Source organism: Ciona robusta, chromosome 9 (genome assembly GCF_009617815.1).
Source record: "Ciona robusta chromosome 9, ASM961781v2".
Lineage (NCBI taxonomy): Eukaryota > Metazoa > Chordata > Ascidiacea > Phlebobranchia > Cionidae > Ciona > Ciona robusta.
In genome coordinates this window covers 6,989,145-7,007,525 of record NC_143243.1, presented here as the reverse complement: position 1 = coordinate 7,007,525, position 18,381 = coordinate 6,989,145, and the positions used below count along the sequence as shown (strand labels likewise).

The 18,381-nt window shown below is 36.9% G+C and overlaps 3 protein-coding genes across 7 annotated transcripts; 1 reads left to right on the top strand and 2 right to left on the bottom strand.

Annotated features, from left to right (window-relative positions):
* Positions 1–936: 936 nt before the first annotated feature.
* On the bottom strand, positions 937–7,414 carry LOC149731783 (long-chain specific acyl-CoA dehydrogenase, mitochondrial-like). Of its 2 annotated transcripts, none has more exons than XM_089884309.1 (5): positions 7,277–7,414; positions 3,147–3,693; positions 2,410–2,631; positions 1,748–2,008; positions 937–1,481 (listed from the first exon to the last, which is right to left on the bottom strand). In XM_089884309.1, exons 2-5 carry the CDS (start codon positions 3,690–3,692, stop codon positions 1,209–1,211), a joined length of 1,302 nt encoding a protein of 433 aa, XP_089740435.1. In that variant the 5' UTR covers position 3,693; positions 7,277–7,414; the 3' UTR covers positions 937–1,208. The 2 variants fall into 2 exon arrangements, with proteins under 2 accessions (XP_089740435.1, XP_089740433.1); XM_089884307.1 differs by lacking the exon at positions 7,277–7,414 and adding an exon at positions 3,867–4,008.
* On the top strand, positions 5,146–8,211 carry LOC149731782 (growth hormone secretagogue receptor type 1-like). Of its 3 annotated transcripts, XM_089884318.1 has the most exons (9): positions 5,146–5,303; positions 5,382–5,510; positions 5,578–5,707; positions 5,998–6,126; positions 6,335–6,465; positions 6,523–6,659; positions 7,283–7,411; positions 7,669–7,810; positions 7,920–8,211. In XM_089884318.1, exons 1-9 carry the CDS (start codon positions 5,254–5,256, stop codon positions 8,092–8,094), a joined length of 1,152 nt encoding a protein of 383 aa, XP_089740444.1. In that variant the 5' UTR covers positions 5,146–5,253; the 3' UTR covers positions 8,095–8,211. The 3 variants fall into 3 exon arrangements, with proteins under 3 accessions (XP_089740444.1, XP_089740446.1, XP_089740445.1); XM_089884320.1 differs by lacking the exon at positions 5,998–6,126; XM_089884319.1 differs by lacking the exon at positions 5,382–5,510 and having other exon boundaries at positions 5,179–5,303.
* On the bottom strand, positions 8,170–18,213 carry LOC149731781 (protocadherin alpha-4-like). Of its 2 annotated transcripts, none has more exons than XM_089884259.1 (18): positions 16,979–18,048; positions 16,490–16,722; positions 15,987–16,164; positions 15,539–15,652; positions 14,793–14,926; positions 14,090–14,316; positions 13,659–13,804; positions 13,366–13,506; positions 12,866–12,986; positions 12,417–12,594; positions 11,975–12,139; positions 11,705–11,878; positions 11,331–11,525; positions 10,824–11,081; positions 10,248–10,390; positions 9,816–9,979; positions 9,098–9,244; positions 8,170–8,757 (listed from the first exon to the last, which is right to left on the bottom strand). In XM_089884259.1, exons 1-18 carry the CDS (start codon positions 17,073–17,075, stop codon positions 8,342–8,344), a joined length of 3,231 nt encoding a protein of 1,076 aa, XP_089740385.1. In that variant the 5' UTR covers positions 17,076–18,048; the 3' UTR covers positions 8,170–8,341. The 2 variants fall into 2 exon arrangements, with proteins under 2 accessions (XP_089740385.1, XP_089740387.1); XM_089884261.1 differs by having other exon boundaries at positions 8,570–8,740; positions 16,979–18,213.
* Between the last annotated feature and the right edge of the window lie 168 nt (positions 18,214–18,381).

Sequence of the window (18,381 nt, the reverse complement as noted above, 5' to 3'; positions counted from 1 at the left end):
GGAATTTCACATTTTCGACTTTTGCAAAAAATCGAATTTTTCGAGATTTGGTACCAACACATAATACCGTTATCATGGCTTGGGGTCAAATCTCACATTTTCGACTTTTGCAAAAAAATTTTTTTTTCGAGATTTGGTACTAACACATGATACCGGTATCATGCGTTGGGGTGGAATTTCACATTTTCAACTTTTGCAAAAATATCGAACTTTTCGAGTTTTGGTACTAATAACATATCATGCGTTGAGGTTAAATTTTACATTTTCGACTTCTGCAAAAAATCGGACTTTTTCCGGGAAAACGATGGGAAAGAAAACATGAATAAATATTTGGCCAAACATGGAAAAATATAATATTTTGGTAAATGACACGGCATCGACAAATCTTAAAAAAAAAGTTAAAAAAAAACATGTTAAGACATGGCCAAAATTTTAACCTAATTATAATGTTGTAAGCGTGATGAATACCTACTGTGTTTACTGAAATCATAGTTTGTCCTAATTACTCAAAACAAACGCCTTTTAGCGACGACAAGGTTAACTAGTTTGAGCCAACACATGCATCGGTTGTACAAAGCATAATTACTGATATTCTTTACCAATCACTCAATCCTCATACATCATAGATCTTTATGGGTATGTATAAATATGCATTCTATAGCTCCACATGGCTTCTGGTTTGTTTTTGATTGAGCTTTGTAGAATGTTGTAGTGAAAGGATTAATTATTAATATTCTAATAATTTAACACGTGCTCACTCATTAATACTTTGCTCTCTCGTTATTGTTTTGGTATAAAAATTCTTGCCTGCTGCAGAATATTTATTACATTCCTAAATAATTTTATTTCTCTGCACTTATTCCCACCAGACATAAATATCATCTAAAACATTTAGAAGTAAATCTATTTTAATTTTCAGAGATTTAGACTCTCAGATTTCTTTATGACAAACAAAGATATTTTATTTTGACATAACAAAAACCTTTGACACACCAAATCGATATTATCAATATTTACTTTCTCGCATGCATTCAACAACAAACTGTAAACAGTCTCAAGTTAGAATTGAAAATTGGAACTATTTGTTTTACAAATAAACAAGAAATTTGAACAACATTTCAAAAATTTTGGAAAATAATATATACAACATCGATAGAATTAAATTAAACGGAAAGGAATTAAATTGTCATTATAGGAAGAACAAGCAGCTACACATCCTTTTCGATATCTCGAGAAATAAGCTCCTTCATAATTTCGTTGCTGCCACCATAGATGGTTTGAACACGTGCGTCAACATACGCTTTGCAGATGGGGTATTCCCACATGTAACCCCAACCACCATGCAACTGCACGCATCTGTAAGCTACAGTGTTGTTGAGGTCAGTAACGTAATACTTTGCCATGGATGCAGTTGACGTGTCAAGCTTCCTCTGGTTATGAAGATCATTGCAACGATCCAAGAATCCCCTTGCAACTGCAGTCTGTTTTGTAAAAAAGAGAAATTTGTTTTAGTCCACCCAAATACAAAGGAAAATTCACATTTATAGGAATTTATAATTTGCCATACAGTCCATATATAATTTATAAATATAAAATTTATATTATTGATCTATTTTATTAGTTTCTTTTTCTGTTATTTTCCTGTTACAAACAACATATTTGATATACATCATATATTTAACTCTACTTGGGTGGCAGAGCGAAAAACAAAAATCCTTAAATATTCCACCCTTCAATTTTCTCTTACCTCTGTTTTAATTTCAGCCAAAGTGTGCTTGATTGTCTGCAGCTTGGAGAGAGTTTTCCCAAAAGCTTTTCTCTGCTTCACGTAATCTCTCGTCTCCTCGAACATGAATTCACATGCAGCCATGCATAAGTTGCTGATGAGAAGTCGTTCTTGGGGCAATTCCTGCATTAACTGGTAAAACCCGGCGTTCAGACCTGCTTTTCCACCCAGTAATGCACTTGAAGGTAAGCGACAGTCTTCGAAAAACAGTTCTGCTGTGTCCTGTAATAAAATAGAGAAATATTACTCCAATCCAGTAAGCTGTGATAACGTATACCATAGGATACACATTTTTAAATAAGCAGTAAAATCTGGAGTAATATTTCTATATTACAGCTGCACCCAACATTGCTAAAATGGAAAACCTCATTTTTAACTAATGCAACGAATACAACATAGAACATACTTTGAAGTTTGATTTAAAACAAGGGTGTCAAAACAAATGTCAGCCAATACAAATGTCACCATTTCAAATGGACATTAACCCAGTCGTCCTGAACATTACACATACCATATGTACGTGTGCTTGTGTAATGTGTATCACTTTTATGACTCAGTATTGTTGATATGAAACTATTGAAAATTTACACAAGGTTTTTAATTTTATATATGATTAGCATTACCTGTGCTCTGAGTCCCATTTTCTTCAATTTTTTTCCCTTGATAAATCCTGGGTTATCACCATCTACAAGGAAAAGACTTATTCCATGAGCTGCAGATTTTGCTTCTTTATCCGTGATAGCAACAACAACAACGACATCTGCCATCCAACCGTTTGTGATAAACACTTTACTTCCATTAAGAACCCAGTCATCACCATCTTTCTTCGCAAAAGTACGAACACCCTGAAACAAAGTGCTTGGAATTTAGAATAAGATTTATTTTTCTTTGAACTGCAAGTCACCACTGGGAATGGATATTTGTTAGTGTCAGTTTTAGGTCCGGCTAGCAAAAAAGTATATTTCATACTATTTGACTGTTATGTGTATTATAAGTTTTTAAACCCCTTTACAGATGCCTAGTGCCCACCCTAAATAAAAACACAGCGGAAACCTACACAAATAACTATCCTTCAGTTGCTAAATAGGAAGCATGGTACATGATTACATGATAAAATATTATGTGATAATGTAGTGTACATCTACATTGTATAAAAGTGTTGTTTTTATTAAAACACTATTGTTGTAATATAGGTGAATAATAAAAGGTGAATTTTTTATTGAATAAGTCCACAAGTATTGGGATTCTCACCAATGTATTGTCAATGAAATTTCAAGGCTATATTAAGCTTTTGATAAACTTGGATGGTTATGTTAATATTAGACTAGCCTATAGTAAAAAAATGTAGTTGGAAATACACCTGTAAATCGCTACCAGCACCAGGTTCAGTCATCGCAATTGCACCAATTTTCTTGCCAGCAGTCATGTCAGGAATATATTTCTCAATTTGTTCCGGCGTCCCGTACTTAGTGATGTACGGCATCACTATATCAGAGTGCAGAGCAAAACCTGGACCCGAGCAATTGACGTAACCTTGTTCTTCATGTACTATAGCAGCAGATAACCAATCACCACCAATTCCACCATGTTCCTCTGGTGTATTAACCCCCAGGATCCCCATATCCCCAGCTTTAAGCCACAGTTCCCTGCTTACTTGGCCTTCTTCCTCCCATTGGTCATGATATGGCAAAACTTCCTCTTGGTAGAACTTTCTCACCGACTCTCGGAACATATCGTGATCTTCATTGAAAATTTGCCTTGTTCCAATATCAGTAAATCTCCCGCTTTGAAATCCTTCTTTTCTAAATTCTGAAGCTGCAGCAGACGAAGTGCTGATGAGACGTTTTAACTGGCGGGGACGGAGCTTGGACACAGATCGCAACATTGGGGGTAAAACTGCCGACATCCTAAATGACAATTATAAAACCTAAACAAAAAGATACATTAACAATTATTTTCATTAACACCACAGAACATTCTACAGCAGTACAAAAATATTTAAAGTGAAAAGGAATTTTCTATTTTCCTCACAATAACATTAACTTCATTACTTTAATATTGACAACTTAACTAAAACTACCTTTTAGTATCTTACTGCCGCGTAAAACAGATTCTCAAACAGCTTTCATCCCATTGAACTACGAGGTTCTGGTGAAACTGCTCTGTAATGGTACCGTAAACTTTTGAACTTCTATTCACACACTACGTTTACTTTTGGATCCAAAGTCCAAACTGAATACCAACGTTTCATAGAAATGCACATAACACGCCCCTTTACCTTGTGTTGCCATTTACAAACGATATAAATTGTTCCAATTCTCATAATTTCGAGGTAGGGTGAAGTAGTAAAATCCAAAGAATGAAATGAGACGTATAAATTAACGTTTACCCATAACATGCGCCAGCTTCTTACATGTAATGCTAGTGCGCTTGCGCGGTGACGTCACTCATGTGCCAAACCAATTCAATGTTTGTGTGGTTTGTAGGGTGAATACGTTACAAACGTAAGTGAATGAGTGTAAGTTTACGGTGGAAAATGCGACAAAACTTAGTCTAATATGACTAAAAACCCATGGTTTGTATACAAAAACATACAGCATTTCAAGGCTTTACTAAAATGCGACGATAAATAATACCGTGGGGTAAGATGAAGCACCCAACGCTCACGAACTGTTAGCACCGGAATACCATATTTGTTTCATCGTGATTTAACAATTAAAAACGTTTTTGTATGGTCGCGGGGGCAACGGCGGGCATCGGGGAGATAATTCTGTAACTCTTCCTTAATTACTACCAAATGAAACGAGAAAAAAGAATAATAACATGTCCCATCTTGCCCTACAGTAATTTATATCAATATCTTTACGATTCCACAAACGATAGTTACGGGCTGTAGCCGAACCCGGAACAAAAATAAACACCGGCCACTGTTGTTGTTGATGTTACGTAAATATCAAGGGGGTTTAAGCACGTTTATTTACTGTATAAAACAAACGAATTTCGAATGTTTATGTTTCGACGAAAAAAGTTTATTTTGGATGCGGATTTGTGGTTAAATAATCGTGGCCGGGGCGTTGCGTCTCCTGATATTCGCCCTTATTCGTTTTTTTTTACGATAAATGAGTAGCGAAAAAAAGAACATTTTTGCGGTTGTGGCAACCATTGCTTTGCCCGGAAGCAACCAAAGAATGTCAGCCCGCTAAAAATTTGCATAAATATGATAAACATTAGCAGTGATAATGGTTGTGATGTTTACTTCAGCCTAGTTGGTAGACGCAGTATTAAACTGCACTGTAGCAAGAGAACAGTGGGCGAGGTCTTGAAAACAAACAAACAAGCAGACGCACCTTCGAAATATGGGTGTGTAAACTAAATACTCTTAAATATTTTTGCAATTATCTGTTTAGAACTGGATATAAAAGATGGCTCAGAAAAAGCAACTTGGCATTTTATACCATACGTGAACGATGGACACCACAACAGCGAGTTCAGGAATCAATTTATCAACGCCGCAAAGGTAACGATTATATGGGCATTTTTATTGCACCAAATATATCATAGATGTACTGTATTTTTTATCACCGAAATTTTGCAGTTTTGCGCGTCTTCCGTTCACGAAAGAATCCATAGCAATAACTGCTTCAATTCTTATCCCGTTGTCGATTTTCGGAATCGTGTCGAATGTTATGACAATAATAGTGATCGCAAAGTCAACCAAATTAAAGTTAGTAGACAAACATTTAGTTTTATAATTTTACAACAAAATTACTATTAGTTTCTCTGATTTACAGATCAATATTTAACTGCTTGATTTTGAGTCTTTGCGTATCGGATTTGATTTCCGCTTTGATCAGTCCTTTATTTCTATATCGTCGTACATGGGGGTTTGAAGGGTGGAAAATTTCTACAGCCATTTGCAAGGTAAAATATATGTCTAAATATTACATTATATTAACAAGAATGTCACAGCAGTATGATAGTTCATCAGTGTAACTGTGAAATAAATCTATACGTTATTTATATAAAGTTTATAGTCTGTATATAATCAGGATGCGGTTCTGCTAAAGGTATGTTTCCCACACTTAATTACGCATTAATATTCTGAACTTAACTATATGTAGTACTGAAAACAAAAATATTTACCATTTTACCCCAACCTAGTACAAATGTTAGTAGATTATACAGCTAGTGACGTAATGATTTTATGTTAGGTATATTTCGGCACTGAACTATTGACCTCTTACGTCACGACGCTTCACATTTTTCTGTTTGCTGCTTTCCGGTTAATCTCGATTAGGGCGCCAACCCTGTACTACAAACTCAAAATAAAGCACGTCAAGGTATTGAACCGTTTTTAATACTATTCCTTCTACTTCTACATGGGTGAAAAGACCTAGTGGGATTTATGCGAATAGTGCTACCTTGTATATGGTTCTTTGTTCATTCCTAAACGTGACTAAATGGGACGAGAAAATAGAGTAAAACAGTGTCCCATGTTCCCCCACTTGTTTATTATTCTCTATTGCAAAATTACTTTAACTTTTAAAGATTATCGTGGGGTTCGTATGGTTTCTTTGTTTTGTGGTCGGTTTTATTCCATTCTCACTTATGTTTCGCGCCAAGGACTCTAAAACTCCGATGACTTCAAAATGGCCTTCCTGTACTCTCTGCTTACAATGGTAAGCCACGCATTTCAATATCGGTGTACTGGTTCTAATCAAAACCATATTTAACAGGTTCAAGCCGTTCCGCTACTACACTGCCATCGCTTACAGCATTATGTTTTACGTCCCGATGCTGCTCGTAATCGTTATCTCAATTTACATCATATCCTTACTTTTTAAAAGAAGGTCAAGACGACAAACGATTATCAGTACGTATATAAACATAACATGGCTTTTACATTTAATATGATTATCACCACTTTATGTATGTTCAATTTAAATGTAACTAAAAAAACGAGTCAAAAGTGCGAGACCAAGCTATTTAAAGCAGGTGCTAAAACAGTTAAGGAGAAATGGTGTTTAATCGCGTCAAAAGCTTTCCCAGTAAACCTATGAAGTCTAGACTGCACCTGGTTGTAATCTAATGTTTCCTACGGAGCTACTTGCAATTAATTTGTCATATTGCCCGGGACACTTGACACCAGTGCATTACTTAGTATTAAAATAAACCAGCGACACTCTGAAATTGCTTCAACGAACGTTATAATGAACAGGTGTGAAAACCTGAAGAGTCGAAACAAATAACAAAATCACCATCCTAACCTTGTTCGTGAACTACGTTATGTTACACCATCTATTCTATTCGACATTATGTGTATCTTTAAAAGTTACGTAATTGCCAAAACTTTCCTTGTGTATTTTTGTTTAATAACATACTTGGTAACTCGTAATAAGTCGGCACCCCGTGTTTAAAGACTGTCGTATTCCGGACACGCCAGGATAAAGTAGAATTTGAATATCTATCCATTCAATATTTTATAAATACCTTCAGGCTTCCAAGCTGGTTCTACTGATAAATGCGACACAGCCGAAGCAAAACGACGCAAGAAAGAGATGCAAGTAGTTCTACAACTTTCACTTATAGTGGGTTCGTTCCTACTTGGCTACGTACCACATACTGGTAAGCAATTCACAAAACTAAAACTTATTTAGTCACCAAACTTACACTAGCAACTCAATAATACCATATTCTTTACCGTTACTGAACTACATACCACATACTTTACAGTTCAGTAGTCCGTTTAAACCGCTTCTGCTGCTAACTGGTGTATAGTGAGCAGTTCTTGTGCAAGACGAAACACTTACTGCCTAATGTTTATCACATAATTGCAATCAGCTCTTGCGTAAAACGTGGCTCTCTAATTGCCTTTTTCACAGCTTACCACTTCTACACCTCAAACACCACACTTAAACAATCTTACAAAGCAAAGGTATTTGATTGGTGGTTCGCAATGGCGCAACATACTTGCTTAAGGGTTAGCGAATGCCTCAACCCTGTGTTCTACAACCTTGCCTCGAGGTAATCAGCAACTCTAAACTACCGTTCTTACACTTCATTATTACAAAACCGACTTTTTCAAATTAACGACAAACAATCCTTAGTTTCAAAGACTTTTTTTAAATTGCAGCAAAATGCGGAAAGAGACCGTTTCGATTTTCAAACGTATGTGGAAATCGATACGAGGTAGAAACATTTCCAACCCAACGCTCCAGAGCACTCGATCAAGACGAATATCTCCAGTGACGTCACCAGATGAAATAAAACTTCCAAACCCGCGTGTTTGTTACGCAGAGAATGCGTGACACAATTGTATCTTGTTACCACACATTTTTTACATTTTGTCTTTGATTTTAACGTTCAGAAACATTTTGCCGAAGCTGAATTTAATAGCTTTATTGCAATTAAACATATCAAACAGAGAATAGCGTTATAGTTGATCAATATATATATATGGAACTGCACTATGGTATGTTGGGATTCGGTTGTGTATGATTGGGTTGAAATAAATATCTCAACTCGTATACCATATGGAACACCAGGGAGGCGACTTTAGCATTGTGTGGATAGGCTATTAGGAATAACGACCTGCCGTGGTGTTGCGTGTTTCGCTTCATACCCTATATCGCTGTTGGACTTTTTCAAAGCCCGATGAGTTGGCGATTTTTGAATTGATGACGTATGTTTAAGGTCACCGGTGCGTGTCGATGACGCTCCTGAAGAGTTTGTTGAAGACATCAAAGAATTAGCGTCACTGCCCATGGCTGTACGCCCCTTCGCTACAAGGTCTGGAAGTGTGTCATCATTACGACGTCGCTGTTGCTCAGACCGCGTCAGCTTGTAATAAGAGAGCGCGGACGACATAGTTTCGACAGAACATCCGCTATCCTTCCTCGTGGCGGAGAACTTTGGTTGCCATGGTGTTGTGACGTCATTTGGAATTTGGCTCGTCTGCTCCACGGGAAAACCTTTGAAAGTTATAGAGTAAATGGTTTCTAATTACACTAAATGCTAGGGAACTATGATTTTCGAAAATTTAACGCTACAATTTAAACTGTAACAGTAAAGCTTTTTGTTGAACAGTTTTTAAATTTCTGTTCTATCCGCAGGCGTGTTATAACTACTTTCGGTTCATTTACTTCTGTAAACCTTCCGATTTTTGTTATAAAGTGACCGAAAAGAAATAATAAAGTTACCGATTTGTCAAAAGTGACCCATTTTTGTCATAAAGTGACCGAAAAAAAAATAAAAAAAAGTCGCTTATTGATTCATTTCATCAATTGCTACCGTGCCGTAATTCAAACTCACCTGAGCTTGGCATCCAGCACGTATCACAGTGTCCATATGTTTTACACAACTCAGTGCACTTATCACCCATTGCCATCATCTCCATCGGCATCTCAGGCAACGCGTAATCCTCTGGATGGGTGCGGGGATCTCGCATGTCAACGTATACTAGAAGATTTAAATAGTTTAGTCCCGTTGAGACTTTTAAAGGTGAATGAAATTTATTAGGTATTTTTAAGGGCGATGCAATGGTATAGCCGTTATAACACGGGTGTTCTGTCTCATACCCCTTGTGCTCGCTTACGAATTACCACAGTTCCAGTTTTGTGGGTGGTTATTTTTGTTTTGTTTTTTATGTATGGCCAAGAGTTTTGACAACTGGACTGAAACAATTGCCGTGTCTTGGCCAGGAACACATATGTCACAATGGTAGCAGCGTCAGGCCTCGAACACTCGTATCCCCTTAACTAAAGGCAGACCCAGCACTAACCACTGTGTGGCATATGGCGCCAAGAAATGTTTTATCTGATAATGGCAAACACATAACGTGGATCATTCGACGTTTTAAACTCACGTGTGTGTTCTGCTGGAATGGTAGCAGCGTCAGGCCTCGAACACTCGTATCCCCTTAACTAAAGGCAGACCCAGCACTAACCACTGTGTGGCATATGGCGCCAAGAAATGTTTTATCTGATAATGGCAAACACATAACGTGGATCATTCGACGTTTTAAACTCACGTGTGTGTTCTGCTGGGTTAAACCTTCGAGGTAACGAAGGATATCTTGGCCTCTGTGAACCAATGTATCTTTGCATTGAGCCTGGTGTGGTAGGGCCATCACATAATCGACATTGTTGTTCCGGGGTTGAGCTAACGCTTGTGAGACGGGTTGAAGCGGTGTGTCTGAAATCAAAGAAATGTTTCAAAATCGTGCCAAGTTGTACAGAAGTAACACAAAGTTATGTAGAAAGTTAAGCTGTACAAAAACTGTAAAAAGAAAATCTTTGTAATGAACAATGCAAGCAGTTAAACCTTGAACGTTCTTTTTATAAACCGTAATAGTATTATTATAACATGAAGCATAAAATAATAGGAAAATTTGCAAAAGCCGGGAGTTAATAAAACTAGCGAAACTCGTATATAAAATTGTTTAAGGTTCTGATTTACTTACTGAGACCAATGGTTTGTGCTCTCAGTCTCACGACGTGAATCGGAAGGTGAATTGAGTTTTAACTTTAGATCTGGTCGAGTTAAAGAAGTTGTTTCGTCATCATTGGGGGTTGCTGTTGTCTGAATGGAGGGTGAGGACGCTTCCTATATAGAAAGTCCGCGGTTAATAAATGTTTAAAGGCAGCAGTGGTTCTTAAACTTTTTGTATATTCTACCTTTTTGGCAAACATGCTTATCAGATTTACCCCCAATGTGTATATATGGCGGTTTGTCAACTGATGTGGATTTTGATTGGTAGCTCTTTTACCTTCTATATACGAGGAAATTGCCCCTATAGGGGTAAATTTACCCCAGCAGTTTAAGAAACGCTAAAAGGCATGTATTTTAAACCTATTTTAATATACTCTACGTGGGTGAGGGCCGAGTAATCTTACTGTCATTTTTTTGCTATCCTTTACAGGCGCATGTATTTTCTTAAATAATTCATAAAACTGCACAGATTTTTAATTGCCGCCCAAAAAACATTCTTCTCTTCACAGTCACGCGTCCGAAACATGTAATTAGTTCGCGAACTCACCTTCTCTTTTTTCCTCTTCGTTCTTTCTCTGCTCCTCTTCCGAACAAGACAAGCAGCTACAATAATGATGAGGAAAAGTACGAGCACTCCACCGAGTATGGTTGCGAGTAGAAACGGTGTGGATGAGAAAGGTGTTGCATCGTTCTGTATTCCATGCGAACTCGGTTTTTGTACATACCCCGGTGGGGGTTCCCCAGTGATGACGTTAATGTACAACTTTATAGTTGACGTCATAGGGGGAATACCCTGATCTTTCGCCTGTAGAGAAAAAATATTTAGCAAAAATATTAGAATTGAAAAAATACCCCTACAAGTGTAATTGAAAACCTATTTGCATGATACCGCCGTCCAACTGGAGAAAATGGTAAAAACACGAAGAAGAGTAAAACAATTATTCTCATTTTATTGAAACTGAATAATATGTTGCAAGAGTCTGCATGTTTATTAATACACAAAACGCGAATAATTAGAAAAATCAACATCGTCGGTCGAAAAAGATGTATTTACCGATATAGTTGCGGTATATCTCCCAAGCAAGTTCTGAGTGTCAAGACTTTTAAATTTAGTAATGAATTGTCCTGTCACCGCGTTAAGATGGAATAAAGATGAAAATTGCTTGTGGCGAACTTTACGACCATCTTTATGAGTGATCCGATATGAATAACGGATGTTGGTGCTGGTCCCAGTGTCAAAGTCAACCGCCTTTTGTAATGTAAATAATTTAGTTTTAAAGTATTTTTAAAATATCCTTGGGTTTCAACCAATAAATTGACTTGCATATTAGAAGCCACAATATTAATCCATTGACTTTCCTAATTAATCTGATCATTGTTACTATTTTCAAAGACATAAATAAAATATATGTAAATAAATCTAATTACCTGGATTTCTGCGAAAATTGGTGTCCGCGAGGTGACGCTAGCAAACACCGTTGTATTGCTTGTTTCAGGGAACGTAAATATTGGTCTATTGTCGTTCACATCGATTACTGTGATGTTTAAGACCCGTGTACTTTGTCGTCGTACACTACCACCGTCCCTTGCCGTAATAACAAACTGTAGAAAACAAAGTGTTAAGTATTTGTATCTGTACTGTATGTTTTGTATTGGACAATATATAACTTCTAAGTGCTGGGTTGAAGAAATTTTCACCTTCCAGTGTTTCCGGGTTTCAAAATCCAAAGATCGAACTAATGTGACTTGGCCACTTTCATGGTTTATACGGATCGGGATTTTTCCTCTAGATTTTTCACCAATTTTAGCCAAAGACAAACCATATGTGACCTTTCCATTTGTTGACGGTTCAATCTTGTTGTCCTGTGTTTTATACGTTGGTTAAATTGATTATGCAAACGGTAAATCATGCTTGAATGACGGGTTGAAATTTAAACTAGCAATGTGATGGGGTATCATGCGTCACTACGACGTTACAGAACACGTAGCATAATCATAATATATTGAAGATTAAATAATACGTGGTAATTAACGGATAAGCGGGTACGCGGTGTATGAAACATAGAACACCCGTGTTATATCGACTGTATTTATCCAACCACGTAAGCATAAACAAGTTACATTAATTCCAGATAGACACCTCGTTTAACCGCCAAGCTGGTGAATTCTCGGAGTCTCCATCCACAGCAGAAGCGTGAGCAATAACTGAACCAATTGGAGTGTCTTCCGGGAGGATCAAATCAAAGTCCGGATGTTGGAATGAAGGGGTAAACTCATTTACGTCCAACAAGACGACACGGACTGTGCGTCTGGAGCATCTAATGACGTATATAATAGTTACACAATAAGAACATAAAGAGTAACATAAGCGTATGGAACTTAAAGGTATAATTGGTTTATCAGGCATGTATGCCAGACGAGACATTGATATAATAAAGTTTACGTTATTTACGAATAATATATTGATTTTATAACTATATATTATAATAGATAAAGTATATATAAAATTTAAGTGCAAAATCTAAACTACTGTTTTACAACCGCCTTTCGTAACATCGCACACTAGTGAATGTTACAAAATAAACTTACTGTGCGGGTGAACCGTTGTCACAAGCAGTGATGATGACGTCATAGGTACTTTTTACTTCTCTGTCCAATAAAATATCAGTTGCCAGCAAGTTCTCGGTTGTAATAGCGAAGTTCCCAGGCTCTAAAACGTGAAGTTTAAGCTAAACGAGTGAAAACACAAGTATAAATAAATACATTGTAAAATGAAGCGCATATATTCGGTTGATGGAGGTATATATAGGTTGCTTCAACTTGGCAGCTCTTATGGGTTGTCCGAACTGTCAGCAATACATGAAAAAATCACCCAAAATAACCGCTCATAATGTTATATACGTTCGGTATCTCGAATAAGCAGGCACGAGGTGTATGAAACAGAACACCCGTGGTATATAAAGAGAAAGGGTTTAGACTAGAGCTATTTCGTCTTATTTATCTTCGCCATGCGAAGACCTTTTCTCTTTATATGTTTTAGTATCAAATCAAACATCTATCATGATCAAAGCAACGACAAGACACCCTACCAGTCAAGTTCCCAATTTCTTCCGTTCCTGGGATGATGGTCTCAGCTTTCATTGTGACGTCACTGTTAGGTCCCTCATCCGCATCCGTGGCGCTCACGTGACCTATGAACGTTCCGATTGGAGCAGATTCGATGACGTAAGCTATGGAAATATTGATGTTGTTATACGTTTTTATATATAGTGGGCTAAAATTACATCATCAATCTCTTTTAAAAATAGAATTAATTTGATTTTAATTGAATATTTATTTCGTAGCGCTTGGTCTTAACTTAGCAGCCATAGATAAACTGTACCCGTATCGTCCACGTTATTAACAATATAGTTGATCGTAATAACAGGAGCGTTGTCGTTTACATCTTCAACATGAAGACGAAGAATAACTTTTGATTTCTTTGGTCGTAAAGGGTCACCATCTATAGCTTCAATAAGTATTTTTAACCTGGAAAAAGGTAAAAAAAATATTTATAAGTAAGCTTCACATTTTCTAAAAGAATTATTTATTCTGGTTAAATTTGTTTAAGAGTTGATTGTCATTGATTCTATTGAATATTTTGTTTTGTTCTCATAGTCAAAATAACGATTTTTTTAATCTCCAAAATTGAAAAATTATTTTAAAAAGTGTCAGAAATTCAAATTCACACACCACTGTTTTAAAAGCTAGACATACGGTATTCCGTCTACTGCAATTAAATGATCCAGAACGAAAACGAGCAACCAATCTCACCCGTCATGTCTCTTATGGTCGAGTTTTTCCCGGAGTGTAACAAACCCGTTGTCAGGGTTAATGGTCACTGGCCACTTGATTGACGATTTTGATTTGTCCACGTCACCATTTTCTCCACCAATCAAATACCTCACAATCCCACGACGACCACTATCATTGTCGGTGGCTTGAACTTGGACAATCACGTGACCTGGAGGGTCATTTTCGCGGAGGTTTGCGTCATAGCTCTGACAATAAAACATTTTTATGACTGTTTATTACAATAAAATATATATAGTGGAGTGGGGGAGATGGGAGATTGTTTCGTTCTATTTTCTCGTCTCATTTGGCAGTAAAAAAATAACATTAAAAAAATATATAAAACAGTATCCTCATGACTTCCCTTAACCTACTATATATTTATACCAGAAACTTTACCATACAGATATTAACTGGCTTAAAAACATATAAATTTACAATTCATAAACAGCATAAAAAACATATTTTTCGTTTGTTTTATGTTTGGCTCTCACACCATTTATTTTGTGCGAGCTAACAAACAGGAATATACAAGTTAATATTAACCATAGTATGACATAAATATGCAAATAATTTTTAAATTATATGTAAAAAATCCGATGTATTCCCAAAACCTTTTTTTCGTATACAAACTTTTTGTTTTTGAAAAATCCGATTTTCAAAACAAAACTTTTCGTGTACACACCTTTTGTTCAAATATGGGATAGTTGTCGTTTTCGTCCATGACGTGTATCTTGACCTCAACGTCACTAGACCGGGACAAAGCTCCCGAATCATGCGCTGTTAGAACCATACGATGCACTCGCGTCGTCTCAAAGTCTGAAGAAAAACGAAACTTACATAATTTAAGAATCATGGGAATTTAAACACGATCCGTTTAATGTGGGTATTTACATTAGGATCTAACATGAAAGGTTTTTATATTCTGCTACTCTCGTCCGAGTTTATATTCAAACGATGTATATAGCAAAACACGTGACGTTCGTATCCATACTTTATAAAAAAATAACCAATATTTTTATTCTTAATTCATAAACAATATAATATTAATAGTATTAGTATACACTGTATACTAGCTCAGCCAAAATTTAATTGATATATAAAACCCTCGACAAACCTATTTCTAGCATTCGCCAATCTTTAGAAAATCGATAAAGTCTCGTTATAAAAAAACTCATTAATCTCCAGAACTCTAAAATATAATCCCCTCTGGATTGCATTAATTTATTCAACCAGTGCAAATTAATTTGCTCCAACACAGTGGCTGTATTACAAATTCCCGCCCGGCAATAAAACGTGATGCCAAATAAATATCGATTTGGTTTTATCTTTGGGATTTCTAACAAACATGTCCGCGACATTTACAAAATCATTGAAAATAAAAAAAGGGTTCGACACTTTATTTACAAAACCATCGCCTAATAAACTTACCAAGTTGATTCCCAAGGACAAGCCTTAAACGGGAGACTCCGTTCACTTCGTAATAGTTAATCCTGAAGTAGTTCTCGGTTTGCGACAACGAATACCAGATTTTCGAGTTGTTTCCTGAAATAAAATACTATCAGCTGAAAACTCTTAACGTTGAAGTGAACCGTCCTTGCTCTAGGGTCGATTTTACGTGCTGCACTAAATTTAGAATTATTTCAACAAGATTATATACACGTGATTCAAATATGTGGCCTATTTAAAATAATAGGATTTACATTAAATCCAAATAAAAATTGATTATACTAATTTATAGGAACATAACGCACCCAAAACAATAACACAAAATCACAGCAATCAGCAAATTAAACTAAATAACACCATCACATAAAACAGCTCATTGAAAAAATTAAAATAAATTAGAAGTACAGAAAAAGGGGGTGAACGGATTTACCCAAATCCGCGTCAGTCGCTTGAAATCTATCTAGGTTAAGTTGGTGTCCAGGTGCTGTGCTCTCGCTCACGTTTAAGTTGATGACTGGTGACGTAAACATTGGACTGTTATCATTGACGTCATCAATGTTTACACGAACCGTGATGAAACGAAAGTTGGGTCTGGGTAGCATAAGCACCTGTTTTAAATGAATAGATTACTTGTTTTTCTTAAACACATGTTTGAATTTTAAACATGGCTATACTGTACTAACCGTCCATGCTTATGGTTTTAATAATATATAAAAGAAATATTTTAATTATAAAATAACAAAACGGGGCCTTTGCTCTATCCCTATATTCGATACGCACAAGTCAAAGTTAAAGTCGTAATAAGCTGGGTCTAGAAATAGTTTGTAAAAACTGCGCCGACCCAACACGTGAACTGGAAACCATGAAGTCAAGTGTGCGTATAAAACTCGCATGAAAGCTCAACAACAATATTGTTGCTTAGCTTTGACCAACCTTCACTACGAGTTCACATGAGATGAGTTCTCCACAAAGTTCCTCCCTATCTATTCTGTCTTGCACCGTCATCAAACCTGACCTCGCGTTCACCTTTACCCAGTTAGATTGTGCCGTTACAGAGGGACGCGAGGTCCCGAACTCTAGCGACTGTTCCATGACTCTAAACATCACGTTCGGATATCCATGGAACGAGACTCCGATTTCCTGTCGCAAGTCTGCAACCTTCGTACCTGCCGAAACAAACAAATTTCCTGCAAATAAATCTAACATATTTATCGCCATATGGCGTGGCAATGGCGGTCGTTACAACACGGATGTTCTGTTTCATACACCTCGTGCCAACTTACGAGTTACCACGTAGGTAACTTACTTATCCCCACGTGACAGGCAACAACAGTCTTTATACCACGGATGTTTTGTTTCATAAAACTCCCTATCACGGATGAGTTACCACATATGTGTCTGTTATAATGGTTTTCATCTTACCTCTCGGACTTTCTTCGGGTATTCTTTTAACTATTGGTTTGTCTGCAATGCATAATCCACACAGAATGTTGAACAACATAAATATTCCGATTCTCATATTTAATTTTCAGCTGTATCACATATTAGCTACAAACTCAAACTCACACCTGCGAAAAAAAGTGTTAATACGATATATAGGCGAAATATAGACAGCGCTGAGACAGATTTTATGTGTCAGTACACATCACTCGAAACCTGGTAAGGCGTGAACAACCGTCTGTATAAAAACAAGTTTAATTTCGCTGAGAGCGGTTTGTTTTCGAATAGTTTCTGGCCCAAGTAGTGTCATCTCATGCATAACGGGAGGTTACCCAAAGCACGGGTTCACTGAGTTAAAAATAATCTAAACACTGATGGCCGTTTCGAATTACCAAATTATCGTACTAACGTGAACTTGCTGTATGATTATCAGGCAAAGTCACAATTTTGTTGAACTGCATATTGCTGAAATCTGGGATTCATTGCCGTATATTTGTAGCGTTTCGTTTACAACTGCGGAATCGTTGAATGGGAACGGTTTATTTGCCTAATAAGGTTACAATTGAAATCGTGCGTGTGAAATTACACTGTGCGTCTTCTACCTCCCGACTACAACATTCGAAACAATTATGCGGAAACAGAAACAAAAACAGAGACAGATCAAATGCAACCACATCGGTGTTTATTTGGCAACTTTCATTGCTGGAAAGTCCGATGGTTTAACACAGCTGCCACAGGGGTTCGATCCGTGCCTTGGACGCCAATGTTTTGTAATCAAAGACTCAGTTTTGGCAACCCGCGCCACTAAATGCCACAAAACGTAAACCGGGAAATCAAGGCTACGGAAACTGGTTTTGAGTGCCAACAGGCGCCGCACCAAACGTACACAAAATTCCTTTTATCTTTGTAGTAATTCGGAACGCAAAGACCCAAACACAGTTATCCAATTACAGCAAAGCTCTCTCCTTGCATCCCTAAACTTAGCGTTGAGCAAAATCTGATTCCTGGCTTACCCTTGACAGCACACACGCCACAATAATCGTTAGATATATTGGCCTACTGAACCTTGAAGCTCATGGCTAATTACCGGGATTTTCTTTAGACCGATTTTCAAACCAAAGTAATTTAGAAGCCGCAAAACGGGTTGCTTATAAACGAACAACAATTTCAAGCGTGAACAAATAATGCGATTAGTAGATTATGTGGGAACGATTTTTTGTATTTTGATACCGAGTCTTCAATCATTGCGCTTATAATCTATAATGGTCCGCCACGCCTATGCGTATATGATGGGTACACGCATATACTATTGGTTGGGAAATTGCTCTAGTTGTGAAATAATGGGAATAATAAGCGTACCCGGTCAAGTATTTGTAAACCGATAA

Excerpts from the sequence above, each read along its gene's own strand:
- LOC149731783 (XM_089884309.1), bottom strand. The coding sequence starts at position 3,692 with ATGTCGGCAGTTTTACCCCCAATGTTGCGATCTGTGTCCAAGCTCCGT. Across the intron at positions 2,632-3,146 it reads GTGCTGGTAGCGATTTACAG|GGTGTTCGTACTTTTGCGAA; the intron begins GTGTATTTCCAA and ends ACTTTGTTTCAG. Across the intron at positions 2,009-2,409 it reads AAATGGGACTCAGAGCACAG|GACACAGCAGAACTGTTTTT; the intron begins GTAATGCTAATC and ends ATTTTATTACAG.
- LOC149731782 (XM_089884318.1), top strand. The coding sequence starts at position 5,254 with ATGGACACCACAACAGCGAGTTCAGGAATCAATTTATCAACGCCGCAA. Across the intron at positions 5,708-5,997 it reads TTTCTACAGCCATTTGCAAG|GTATATTTCGGCACTGAACT; the intron begins GTAAAATATATG and ends ATTTTATGTTAG. Across the intron at positions 6,466-6,522 it reads TGTACTCTCTGCTTACAATG|GTTCAAGCCGTTCCGCTACT; the intron begins GTAAGCCACGCA and ends CATATTTAACAG.
- LOC149731781 (XM_089884259.1), bottom strand. The coding sequence starts at position 17,075 with ATGAGAATCGGAATATTTATGTTGTTCAACATTCTGTGTGGATTATGC. Across the intron at positions 11,526-11,704 it reads CAATTTTCGCAGAAATCCAG|GCGGTTGACTTTGACACTGG; the intron begins GTAATTAGATTT and ends ACATTACAAAAG. Across the intron at positions 9,245-9,815 it reads TAACCCAGCAGAACACACAC|TATACGTTGACATGCGAGAT; the intron begins GTGAGTTTAAAA and ends TAAATCTTCTAG.